This window comes from Ornithodoros turicata, chromosome 1, assembly GCF_037126465.1.
Source record: "Ornithodoros turicata isolate Travis chromosome 1, ASM3712646v1, whole genome shotgun sequence".
In the NCBI taxonomy this organism is placed as follows: Eukaryota; Metazoa; Arthropoda; class Arachnida; order Ixodida; family Argasidae; genus Ornithodoros; species Ornithodoros turicata.
The window spans coordinates 228,584,293-228,596,879 of record NC_088201.1 but is presented as its reverse complement, the minus strand read 5'-3'; the positions used below and the strand labels follow the sequence as shown (position 1 = coordinate 228,596,879).

At 48.5% G+C, this 12,587-nt stretch overlaps 1 protein-coding gene across 2 annotated transcripts in view; it reads left to right on the top strand.

Moving 5' to 3' along the window:
• The first annotated feature begins 901 nt into the window (after window positions 1-901).
• Window positions 902-12,587, top strand: part of LOC135379070 (uncharacterized) — a 70,431-nt gene continuing 58,745 nt past the window's right edge. For both annotated transcript variants that reach the window (XM_064612323.1, XM_064612324.1), the window contains exon 1: window positions 902-989. In XM_064612323.1, the coding sequence (XP_064468393.1) occupies window positions 926-989 (64 nt within the window). In that variant the 5' untranslated portion in view covers window positions 902-925. The remainder of the gene's footprint in view (window positions 990-12,587) is intronic.

Below are 12,587 nucleotides of genomic sequence, written 5' to 3'. Positions count from 1 at the left end.
CGCTGACAAGAAAAGCATGGCGTTACTTCGAAGTGTTCGGTAACTTTATGCGTCTAAAATCAAATGTCGACGGTATCAGGATCGGTATGTCGGTATCACTTCTGTGGAGAATGTCAGGATGGCCCTGCCTGTGGCAATTTTCGTTGTTGTGCTATCGTCAAAACGGCGAGCCACGTACTGACGGTGGACAGCGGTGACGCCAGCAGAGGCGAGGCAAGCGCGTATCTCGTCCTCAGGATAATGCTTGTGAGCACCCACGATTCTGTCGACGTTCCGGGAGTACGAGGAAGGGACCGTCGGAGTGACTTGAATGCCACATATGTTAATGACCTGAAGGAGCGATGTAGCTGCTGCCTAGAATCTGTAGATCTCCACAGAAATCGGTAGATGTGGCGACGCTGTTCTCTCCTCCGAAACTGCATCACGGACCGGTCCGCAAAATAGTGTCCGAAATAGTTGTTAGGCTGCAACAAAAGTAAACACGCGAACTCGAAGGCGTAATTTTGCAGCCAGTAACTCAAGAGCTACACGTGTTACAGCGTTGTTGTTGAAGCACCAGAACACACAGAGTACGTGTTAATGCCAAGCATTGTTCCATTCCTGGAAGAAAACGGTGCAACGCAGACAGGTCATATTGTGAGTATGAAGCCTTTCATTTCAATATGCTCGTTAATTAAACACTGATTTGCGCTTTAAAGTTCAAAGAAAAGTTCTTGCAGTTATATCGTACAAATTAGCCTGAACTTTACACCATTGTTGCATTGCCTGAAAGAAATTGAAACGTGTTAACCTGTGGCATATCTGGTGTTTGCTTAAATCTGTTGTGCTCTATTGTTACTGAAGCGTTATATTATGTCAGGGTACGCCATGTCTTGGTATTGAGCGTGAAGCTATCGAGCGGAACACGAAAACAGCCTTCCAGAAAATGAACAGCTGTCTCGTTATATTCTGCGCGCTCTGGGGAACTGCTGTTGGAAATCCGAACTCGGGTATGTCTGCAGTTTTCGTTCCCGAAATTCCGGGAACTATAGAAGTGCCGAAGTTGATATCCTTCAGTTGCATAGAAGGAGGTAACCACCTCTCGTGGTGGTGACTGCTTTAGGACCTCTGTTTCGCGATCTTGCGTTTTAGTTTCCGCTGGTTACAGCCCTAGACAAAGTTTGCTGTATGACTTGCTTTGTTCAGAGAGGATACATTGCGTGAGGCGAACGCATACTAATCCTTCCTGTCCTCCACTCCTTCCTGCTATCCTCTCTCCCTCTGTTCACATCTGTACGCGCTTCATAGCCACGGTTGCTTCGCGGCGCAAACACGGAATAAAAATAAAGGCTTTTAAAAAACCTCGTTTAAGCTCAGCTTCTCCTTGTCTTTGCTGCCAGCTTCCAACAAGTGCTTTTTAACCCATGATTAAGGCTAAGCAGAATCTGTTCCAAATCTAGGCATGAAGGAACACGTGGTCTCTCCAAGACCTATAGGCATAATACGACACGTTGGTGCAGACTTGCTACCAATTTCGAACACCTAACAATTACGTAGTTATCCAGCCCGGAAGCGGCCAAACCGCTCACCCAGTCGACGACCGAAGAACAGAATCCATCCCGCCGCAAGCCTCAAGTGGATGAAGGCTCCAGCAACGCTGCAAGAAGCACGAGGACTTGCATGTTTTCAGAGATTTTTCAGGACCACGTCAGTTCTCTAACCCAGGTCCACGTTAAAGATTCGAGGACCAGGTTGGCGATCCTAGGTCCACGTTGGCGTTGGGCTTAGACTGACGTTCCAAGGACGACGTTGTCTTCGTACCCAACGCTGCCACCAGTTCTAGCGAACCTCGTCGAGGTTTGCAGTGGTAGCGTTTTCGCCCAGGCTTGGAATCCGCTATGACACGTCCGTCGAGAACGAGAAGAATAAAAGATATAATAGCAGAGAAACGCCCCAGCGAACTAGGAAAGGCCGGGACGGTCAACGAAGAAGTGGCCAAAGACCACGAGCACGCGCACACACAAGCTCCTTTTTGTTAGCCCAGTCTTTCTTCGTGGATTTCGCTGAGGCTCTCGATAGTACAAACGTAACAATGCACGAACGTGGCTTAGCGTGGATTAGCAAGAGGATAAAAGCAAGGGATCGGAGAGACTGAGAGGCTGGGCTGAGAGACAGGGCTCACATCAGGGGCATGTGTGCCGGTGTCGGGCTGCACAGTCTAAATACGACGCGGTTTCATGCGTAACAATGTAAACATTACTATTGCAGCCTTTCTTAGTTGCAGTCTAAGAAAGAAAAAAAAGAGAGTAAAACGGGGAGTAAGTGCAGCTTCTACTTCCCTAGTCTGCAATTACTCCCCATTTTAGTCCCATAACCGTGACATTTAGTCCCGACATTTACTCCCAAGGACTGCAAATTGTCACTGAACTTCGCGAATGGTCTCCCGAATGTGACAGTCTAGGTAAATATGTGCCCTTGGTCAATTTGAACGGCGTAAGGCTGTATAACTCAGCCAGCGTAGCAACTTTCCAGCCACACAGAGTAAAAAACAGCGCAACTTTCTTCGCAAATTGTGCGCTATGTATCGCGAAAGATTTTATATCACTCGATATATCACGATTGAAGATTTGCTTTAAAGTATTGTCATGCATGTACACGAACTATGTACCTGGTACTTTCCCAACAGCGCTTGAAATGCAATGCAGTCTCTACTCTGCGAGACTCATTTGCTCCCGTGCATTTACTCCCGAAAGGGACTACTTTTGTGGCAATGCATTTAGTCCCCAAAAGGAGTAAGAGTACTCTTTTTTTTTCTTAGTGTGTGGGAGGAAGATACATGACCGTAGTGCGGTTGCGAGGAAAGATGAACCCTCCATTTTTAGACATTACGGAATACGCTGTGTCAACATGAGCAACCTTTTGCACTAAAATTATCTTGCAGGAAAGAATCTGCGTTGTCGGCAAATGCGTATCCAAGAATCGCATCTCCTGACAAAAGACGGTATTGACAAAAGGCCCCGGACAGAAAAGCTGGCAGTTCCATTTCTGGACTCAAAAGCTGAACATTTAAAACCACTGCAATGGTATAACGAAAAATGTTTGCAGTGAACAGAATAAAAGTGAAATAAAATTTTGAAGTAGTGCATTCACCTTGTCCTATATTACGTGTAGATTAAAAGCCAGGATTTGGAAGGGGACCACATGTTGAAGATGTGATCCCTTAACGATTTCACATAATCGCTGACTATAGTCTTTTTCTGGCCTCGGTGGCTGAGTCGGTAGCGTGTTCGCCTTCTGATCCCGAGATCGCGCGTTCGAACCCGGCCTAAGATGCCAACAACTTGGTGGCAGGGTACAAGTTGCTTAGACACGCCGTCTTCCGCGAGGGACGTTAAATACGGGGTGCCGTGTGATGAGCTTTCATCGCACGTCAAAGAACCCTCAGGTGGGCAAAAACAATCCACAGGCCGACCGCTGTGGCGTCGCTCATGATCTCAATTGTCTCGCGACGTAAACCCCCAATTATTATTATTATAGACTTTTTCTACTACCCGAGACTATTGCCGGACTACCCGAGAACTATAGGACTCAGCGCTCCTTGCGATCGATCTTAGCAATATTTGCGAACGCAGTGCGGCCATCAACGGTAAGCCGGTCACCACCAGCAACATCACATAATCAACTATTATTTAATTTTAGTAGGGTACAGTGTGAGCAGGCAGAGTAGCAAGCACGCTCTGGTCCCACGGAAGTCCGTCCATCTTTCGAGCCCGTTCGAGACATGTTATCCGTCAGTCCTTGAGGATCAAGCGCTCCACATGTTCGATGTTGTGAGGAACACGTCTGACGAAGCATTTCACAAGGCCTTGGATGCCAGCAGCGTAGAAATCCTTACCGGTGCGTAGCAGCCATGATCGGACCGCATTCTTGACCTCGTCGTCGCAGCTGAAGTGACGGCCCCCAAGGAACGCCTTCAGTGGTCGAAGAGATGGAAATCGCTGGGGACGAGGTCTGGACTGTAAGGGGGATGTGGCAGCAACTCCCAGCCAGGTTCCTGTAAGGTGCGTGTCGTGAGATGAGCGGTATGAGGGCGTGCATTCTCCTGTAGAAGGATGACTCCTTGTGTGATGAGGCCCGGCTGCTTTTGCTTCAGCGCCTTATGCACATCCCTGAGAACCTTGCAGTAATATGCACTATTGATGGTGGTACCACTGGGCGGAAAATCAACATGAACAACGCCAGCCTTGTCCCAGAAACCAGGCGCTTAGAGGATCAAGCGCTCCACAAGTTGGATGTTCTCAGGAACTCTGACACTGGCATCTGAGCTGGCAGGGCCGGGATCGTCCTGCACTGATGTACGGCCATCTCGAAACCGTTTGCACCACTCAAACGCTTTGCTGCGGCTAAGTGTATCGTGGCCACTGAGCCTGAGATCTTCTTTGAATTTTAGGTGACTTTACGACTTCATTCACAAGAAACTTCATGACAGTTCGCTGTTCGGTGTGCGCGCTCACCTCGTTGTCGGCCACCTTGTCCAGCACGTGTCTTCCGTTTTGCACAAACTTTGGACCACCACGTGGTGAACGCGGAGGCCTGTCGCGTGTGAAAATGACGAAAAAGAAGTAGCGCGAGCCATTTGTACACTCAGGAGAGAGAAAGTCCCGGTTTGACTTGAACACATCTCGTAGTTTTCTTTTTCTTCTTTTTTTTTCGGTTATGGAAGTTTGTTGCCATCTCGCACGGTTCCGCACACAGGGACTTCAAGCAGTGCACAGGTGCGTCCCATCAACGATGTCCAGTTCCACGAAGGCGACTTAGTTCGACTGTGGCTCCCAATGCGCAGAATTGCGCTTTCCAAAAGGTTCACCTGCCGGTACACAGGGCCCAACCTCATTGGACACCGAAAAAACACTGAAAGGCGAAATGAGGACGAAGCAGGGCAATCATTCAAGCGCGTGTATTCGTCGAAGTACAGCTGTACAGAACCAACACACGGTTGTTAGCTACAGACCACAGCACTCAGGCTGCGTTCCAATATCCCGGTTAGTCGACTGCCTAGCGGGTCTAACCGGAAGTGCCGCCATGTTAAGTCTCGTTCCAAATCTCGCCAAGTCCGCTATTCAGTCGGCTACCGCCTAGTGCGCATCGATGCAGTCTAGTTATACGCCTGACCATCCGACAGCAGGGATGGAGACGCGCGTTGACGGTACCAGCGTACCCGCTGTTTCTGCTGGCTTTAAATGTAAAGTTGCACATAGTGGTATGTTTTTTTAAAACTGCGTAGAGAGTTGCAACACATGTTTAGTTGTGAAGGTGACAGTTTATGCACGATGTCCTACAAACTTAGCGCATTAGAGTCCCGCTGCGCTTGCGCCGTACGCATTTCTTGCGTGAGCAACAAGATGGCGCCACAGGCGCCTCGGCTAGGCAAGCCTGTTCCAATAGTGACAAGCAAAGGGGTCTACTCAGCTGCCTAGTCAGGCGGCTTCGCGGGCGCGAGGTATTGAAACTCAGCCTCAGCCAGCTGGGTCCTCGATAGTGATATCTTTGACTGTATAGGGAACACGTCTCAGAGAGCAACGACAGCACATCCATCGCCCACTGCTCCCCTTGAAACAATGAAATGCTCCGTGGTTTTCGCGCCCAAAGCTTAAAGGGTCTCTTACCAGAAGCTGGAGGGACCTTTCCGCAGTGGCTAAAGATGAATTACACGAAGGCAACTTCACATACGAAAGTGCATGCTTCAACACCTCGTAGTTTTCGTAAACTCGAATTTTAAACATCGCGGTTCACTCCGACGCTGGCACACCTATCGTCAAACCAAGAAAACGTGCGCATATACAGGGTGGGTGCAGATAAAGTAGCCCCACATTTTCGCACATAGCGCGCGCGATACCTGCATACCACACGAACTTCCAGCTGCGCAGGACGGTGCATTTATGCGGTGAAGATCGAGAAAAAAAAATCGTGGTAACCAATCTCCGCGCAATAAAATCTTTAGCAAAGGGAACTTCACTCCGTGTATTTCCAATGGGACATGGCAGTGTAGCACACTACGCTACACACACATCGCCCTACCGCTTGAGGTGCCACCTACACAGAAACAAAACGCGATGTGGTATGCCTAGCGGTAGCTAGACGCAACTGTGCCGTGAACGATTTTTTGAGCGTTTGTACCGAATAAATGCGTCATCCCGCGCCACGGGAAGTTCGTGCGCAGCGAAGCAGGGAACGCTATATGTGCATAAATGTGGGGCTACTTTATCTGCACTCGACCTGAATAGAAAACTCATCTGGTCATCCCACAGACCCGGTCCATCAGATGAGTGCACGAGTTCGCCCTCGGTCGTAATTATCGCGCCCTACCCAAGGCCAATTTTGCAGAACGTCTGGGAGCAAGTGCCCGGGTTTACGTCGTAGCAGGGCTCGAATTCCTCGCCTCTGAAGTGCACCTCTTGGCGGGCAACGCCGCTGGCGATAATAAGACGCGGACCATGCCCCATCCCCGCCTCGGGCTGGCATTCGTCTGCTGCCAGTTTGCTTTAACCTCTCTAGTACCAACATATCAAGTCGCGGAGAAGCTGGCATTACGAAGTGAAACAGGAAGACCCGGTCCATCAGATGAGTGCACGAGTTCGCCCTCGGTCGTAATTATCGCGTCCTACCCAAGGCCAATTTTGCAGAATGTCTGGGAGCAGGTGCCCGGGTTTATGTCGTAGCAGGGCTCGAATTCCTCGCCTCTGAAGTGCACCTCTTGGCGGGCAACGCCGCTGGCGATAATAAGACGACGATCTTCCCCCATCGCTGGCTCGGGCTGCCCGTTGTCTGCTGGCAGTTTGCTGTAACCTCTCAAGTACCAACATATCAAGTCGCGGAAAAGCTGGCATTACGAAGTGAAACAGGAAGACCCGGTCCATCAGATGAGTGCACGAGTTCGCCCTCGGTCGTAATTATCGCGTCCTACCCAAGGCCAATTTTGCAGAATGTCTGGGAGCAGGTGCCCGGGTTTATGTCGTAGCAGGGCTCGAATTCCTCGCCTCTGAAGTGCACCTCTTGGCGGGCAACGCCGCTGGCGATAATAAGACGACGATCTTCCCCCATCGCTGGCTCGGGCTGCCCGTTGTCTGCTGGCAGTTTGCTTTAACCTCTCAAGTACCAACATATCAAGTCGCGGAAAAGCTGGCATTACGAAGTGAAACAGGAAGACCCGGTCCATCAGATGAGTGCACGAGTTCGCCCTCGGTCGTAATTATCGCGTCCTACCCAAGGCCAATTTTGCAGAATGTCTGGGAGCAGGTGCCCGGGTTTATGTCGTAGCAGGGCTCGAATTCCTCGCCTCTGAAGTGCACCTCTTGGCGGGCAACGCCGCTGGCGATAATAAGACGACGATCTTCCCCCATCGCTGGCTCGGGCTGCCCGTTGTCTGCTGGCAGTTTGCTTTAACCTCTCAAGTACCAACATATCAAGTCGCGGAAAAGCTGGCATTACGAAGTGAAACAGGAAGACCCGGTCCATCAGATGAGTGCACGAGTTCGCCCTCGGTCGTAATTATCGCGTCCTACCCAAGGCCAATTTTGCAGAATGTCTGGGAGCAGGTGCCCGGGTTTATGTCGTAGCAGGGCTCGAATTCCTCGCCTCTGAAGTGCACCTCTTGGCGGGCAACGCCGCTGGCGATAATAAGACGACGATCTTCCCCCATCGCTGGCTCGGGCTGCCCGTTGTCTGCTGGCAGTTTGCTTTAACCTCTCAAGTACCAACATATCAAGTCGCGGAAAAGCTGGCATTACGAAGTGAAACAGGAAGACCCGGTCCATCAGAGGAGTGCTCGAGTTCGCCGTCGATCGCGCTTATCGCGTCCTACCCAGGGCCAATTCTGTCGAATGTCTGGGAGTAGGTGCCCCGCTATACGCCGTGGCCCTGCTCGAATTCCACGCTTCTGAATGAATACTTTAGTAATCAAAGTTAATCGAAGTCCTCTCTCCATCTGCCCACGTCTGTGCGCCGCTCATAGCCACATTTGCTTCGTGCCGCTTACATGAAGTTAAAAAAAAACTAATGAGATAGTTTCTGCACATACGACGTATTTTCCCGGAGTCATGATCACCGCCGTAGCCAGGTACATTGTCAATGCAAGCGGCGAAATATAACTGATGAGTGATCCAGTGACCTGAGGAGTCTGGATCAGTGAACTGATCAGTGAAGTGATGAAATATAACGTCTCTCGCAATTCCAGCAATCCTTATAGTTCGTAAAATCTGTGTGTGTTTACCGTGCTATGCATTGCGACACTCATCATGATGGTCACTGAACAATGGCCAGAAGACTTGCGTCTTCTGTGTCTTCTGCCCGTTGCTCAGGCGCATTCATTACAAAATTTGTCCTGCACCTAGCCTTTATCGAACTTATTGTATCTTGACACTGTCGACTTATCTGAACTGACAAAGGCAGCATTAATGTGCAAAGCTGACCAGGCCAAATTTCCCAAAATTTTGCTCGCTATGCGGCGCTCTGTGTTTAATTTGCTCAGAGTTGTTTATGAAGAGAGTTCGGTCATTAGGAAGAGCCTAACTTGAACTGCGTCATGCGGCGTCGCTGCCGCACGACTTCCATTTCCGTGCTCTATATTGTTGTCCAGTCGACAACCGGTCGCCGACCATAAGCCGGTCATTCTGGTAGATTACATTGAGCGCGACAAAAGTACCTGTTGACCAGCCGGCGCACTGGATCAAAATGACGCCTACCTGCTGGCTGATACACTGATTACGCATGGATTAAGGCTCTTTGGGCGGCGCAAGAGCGACTTTGACGTCAAAATAGGCTTCGTCCGCGAAGCGGCAAAAGATCGAAAGGTCACATTACTCTCTGTATTCGCCTCTCCAGCAGGCTGCTCGCCACCTAGCGGACCCCAGCAGAAGCACTCAATGAATGATAGCAACAGCAGACGACAGGTAGATTTCGGGCTGACCCGAAACTGCCGCAACTTCCCTTCATGTGCGATGGAGTGTCCCGGCTTACAGACAGCAACAGAACTGCTCAATTTCGCGGTGCAAAACCACTGCGCAGAAGAATATTCAATGTTGGCAAGAGGAAGAGGAAAAAGATACTATCAAAGGAGCGGCGTGAACGAAAACAACGAAGACAGCAGGAAACCACGCGCGAGTTATGTTATTTGGACAATTTTTTAAACGTGTCTCGTGGAAGAAGGCATGAACCAGGGCGATTTGTTCATCGGCAATCATTCTTTTCTGCGCCATCTTGAGGACGACGCGAGCGCCTCTATAGGTAGTTAGAGAGGCGAATATAAGGCTCTGGGTTTACGAATGACGTCAACTGTGGAGCGACGGCGACGAAGTGTACCCCACGTCCGACGGACTTACCCACAGGGTTATGGTGTGAACTGAAAACCGGAACTGGAAATCGAAAAAAAAAGTTATATTTAGTTCCTGAACGGCAACAGACACCGTAAAAAAAGTGAAACTACAATGACTACAGTGAACCCCCGTTATTATGACCATGGTCATTCGTGAAATTTTGGTCATAATGCGGAATTAACGGGGGAGATTTGCAGAGGTTTCACCATATTGTTCCTCAGGAGTATGGTCGTAAAACGCGTACGGCGGATTATCGGGGGTCATATTAACGAGGGTTGTACTACTTGGACTCGAGAGCCCGTGCTGCAAGAGCTCAAGCGCGCAGTCCATGACATTCATCGGTGCTTATAGGTAAGAAATTCCAGAAAGGAGGCAGGCCACAGGAGTGTTGCTGATGAACGCGCGTGAGGCATCTTTTCTGCGGGTCGACGGTATCGCGTAGTCGATAAGTGAGTTTCAAGAGGACTCGCTGTTGAGCACGTTGGTGACTAGACATGAAGATAAAAAACAAAGCGCGAAAAAGACACTACGGAAGAAGAGAAGACGGGACAGGCGCTACCTCCAACGAACAGTTTAATGACACATAAAACCAGCGCACCAACCGCAGTACGCAGGATAAGTGAGTTTGTGAGTTGTGAGGGGTTGGGCCTCTGCGAATCCTAGACACGGTATTGACTGTTCGGTGCAGACCATTTCGACGTTGATCGGTGCAGAAGAATTCCACGTACATTGTCCCAAGTAGGCACGATGCGTTCCCGAACCGCAAGTCAGTGCGGAACCAGCATATTCCGCACTGAAATTCATTCCCTCGCCTCAAAGATTCCGTCTTTTTTCCCACCAATACTTGGCCACTTGCTCTTATTTACATCAGCTACATCGTAGTCATTTGTGTACGAATCTCACATAACAACAATGTGCCAGAGCGCAAGACGGGCTCTTTATTTCTCTCTAAGCCACCCGGTACGGGGGGGTCCCCGATATCCACCATTAAGAATAAACCGCTTACGAATAAAACATTCAAGAATAAACCGCTTAAAAAATACACGGTTAAAAATATATCTCCTAAAATAAACCGCTTACTATCCCCGCTTAGAGATCACCGTTTAATAATCCACCATTAAAAATAAACTGTTTCAAAATCCCCTTACCATCTAGCACGGAGGCGGATTCATTGGAATTAGCCCCGGGTTAGGTCAGGGTATGTTAGGTTAGTTTTGTTTGGTTTCGGTTAGTTTGGGATAGTTTAGTCTAGTTTGGTCCTGTGAGGTTAGTTTAACCCCCTTGCTTGCAGTTCACCTTGATTTTGGCCATACCACATGACTCTGGCAATTGTAAGGTGGATTTGGGTGGATTCTGAAACGTGTTAATATTCTTAACCGTGGATTCGTTAGCGTTTTTATTTAAACGGGGATATTTCGGCGTATTTCGGGGGATTATTTTTGTGCGTTTATTTTTAAGCGTACATTCTGGGAGATATATTTTTAAAAGGGGTGTACATACGCGTTTATTTTTGAAAGGTTTTGAAAGGCTCTTTATTTTTCTCTAAGCCACTTGGTACGACCTCGACTTTTTTTTTTCTCTCTCCTCTGTTTTACATCTGGGAGAGAATAAACAGGGTTACTTTGCCTGCAGTGAATTCTCCTAACACGGTGTGAAATTACAAACACACACATTCGTCACATTTTTTTAACGTGTAGAGGACGATAGTCTTCCTCTGCATGAGTCCCGACCGACCATGACGGTATGCCACAGAGAGGCGATGACGGTGGCCTATCTCCATGGCCGCGCAGGTGCAACTCAAGCAGGTGCTCCATGCGCGTGGCCATCTTCGTCATTGTCCACGGCCCGCTACAAACGAATATCCAACAACTTGACTGCTTGTTCTGTATATTCGTGTATTTTCTGTTGGCCATGCTGAGGATATTGCTTCACCACTGACTCAAGAAATATGTAGGTTTCCATAACTTAAAAACCCGAGACTAGGGGACAAAGAGACGACAAACACAGACAAGGTCTCAAACACAGCTGAAAGTTTACTTAACAGCACAAACATATAAGGGTTCAAGTGGGTGAGAATGAAGGGTGAGGAGAACGTAAGAACGTCCCCAAAACCAACGGGAAGGTCAGGGAAGGCTTGCTGACACAGTTCCAGCGGAGATAATGGACAGTGTTTCCTTCTTAAGCGTTTTGTTGAGGTCACTTTCATTGGTCATTACAAAGGTTTCATGCCATCTGGGCGCACAACCTCTACAGACTTGTAGGTGTTTTACCAATTCGGAAGAACAATCGTTATTTTTTATTTTGAGGGCATGCTCCCCCAAGCGATCAGTTCCCGCAGCGTTTACTTTGGCCGATATAACAAAAAACACATTCCAGAGGTATCCGATATACAATATTAGAACGACAGTTCACATACACAGTTCTGTGGGTTTTACACGAAGTTTCAACTTTTTCAAAAGGTGTCAACGAATCTAAACGAAAATCATTTCTAAATACAAGGTTCATATCAAATTTCTTCGCAACAAAAAGCAGGTTATGAGAAATTTTACGAAGATACGGAATTACGACACAATGACCAGTAACATTATTTTCTTTTAAGGAAACGGAAAAAAAGCTTGTTTCCAAGTGTCATTAGACCATGAAAATCATACAATGGGAGTAGCCCGCGTCCCTCAACCGAGACAGTTGGTGCCACAGAGAAGAATGTAACTGGTGAACACAAGACTTCTTCACAGCATTTGACAGTAACCTGGCCATGACTTGACAGTTTTTGAGTGGCAGCTACTAGCAGACAGAATAGGTTTAGGAACTACTTTGCCATAGTTCCAGCAAAGATAAGGGCTGAACAAAAGTCGTACATCCAAAAACTGTAGCTCTCCATTCATGGGGTACTCAACAGTAAAATCTAGTTCGGGAGCGACAGACCTGATAACACGTTCACAGTCAGAAATGATGGACTCTTCGTTTGACAACAGCAACAAATCGTCGACAAACCTTCATAACCTGTAGATCTGTAGCTGTTGCCGATGTGTTGCCGCTGCAGGTCTCCACACAAATCGGTTGGTGTGGCGACACTGTTCTGTCCTCCAAAACTGCAGCAGGGAACCAGTTTGCAAAAAGTGGCTGTGAACTTGAAAGAACGCATTTGAAGATCCTGCTTAAGGTTAACCCGTAGGCAACTAACCTGGGCGTTTGAAATGTGACGCAGTGACCCTAACAATGAACGTTACTGGAACG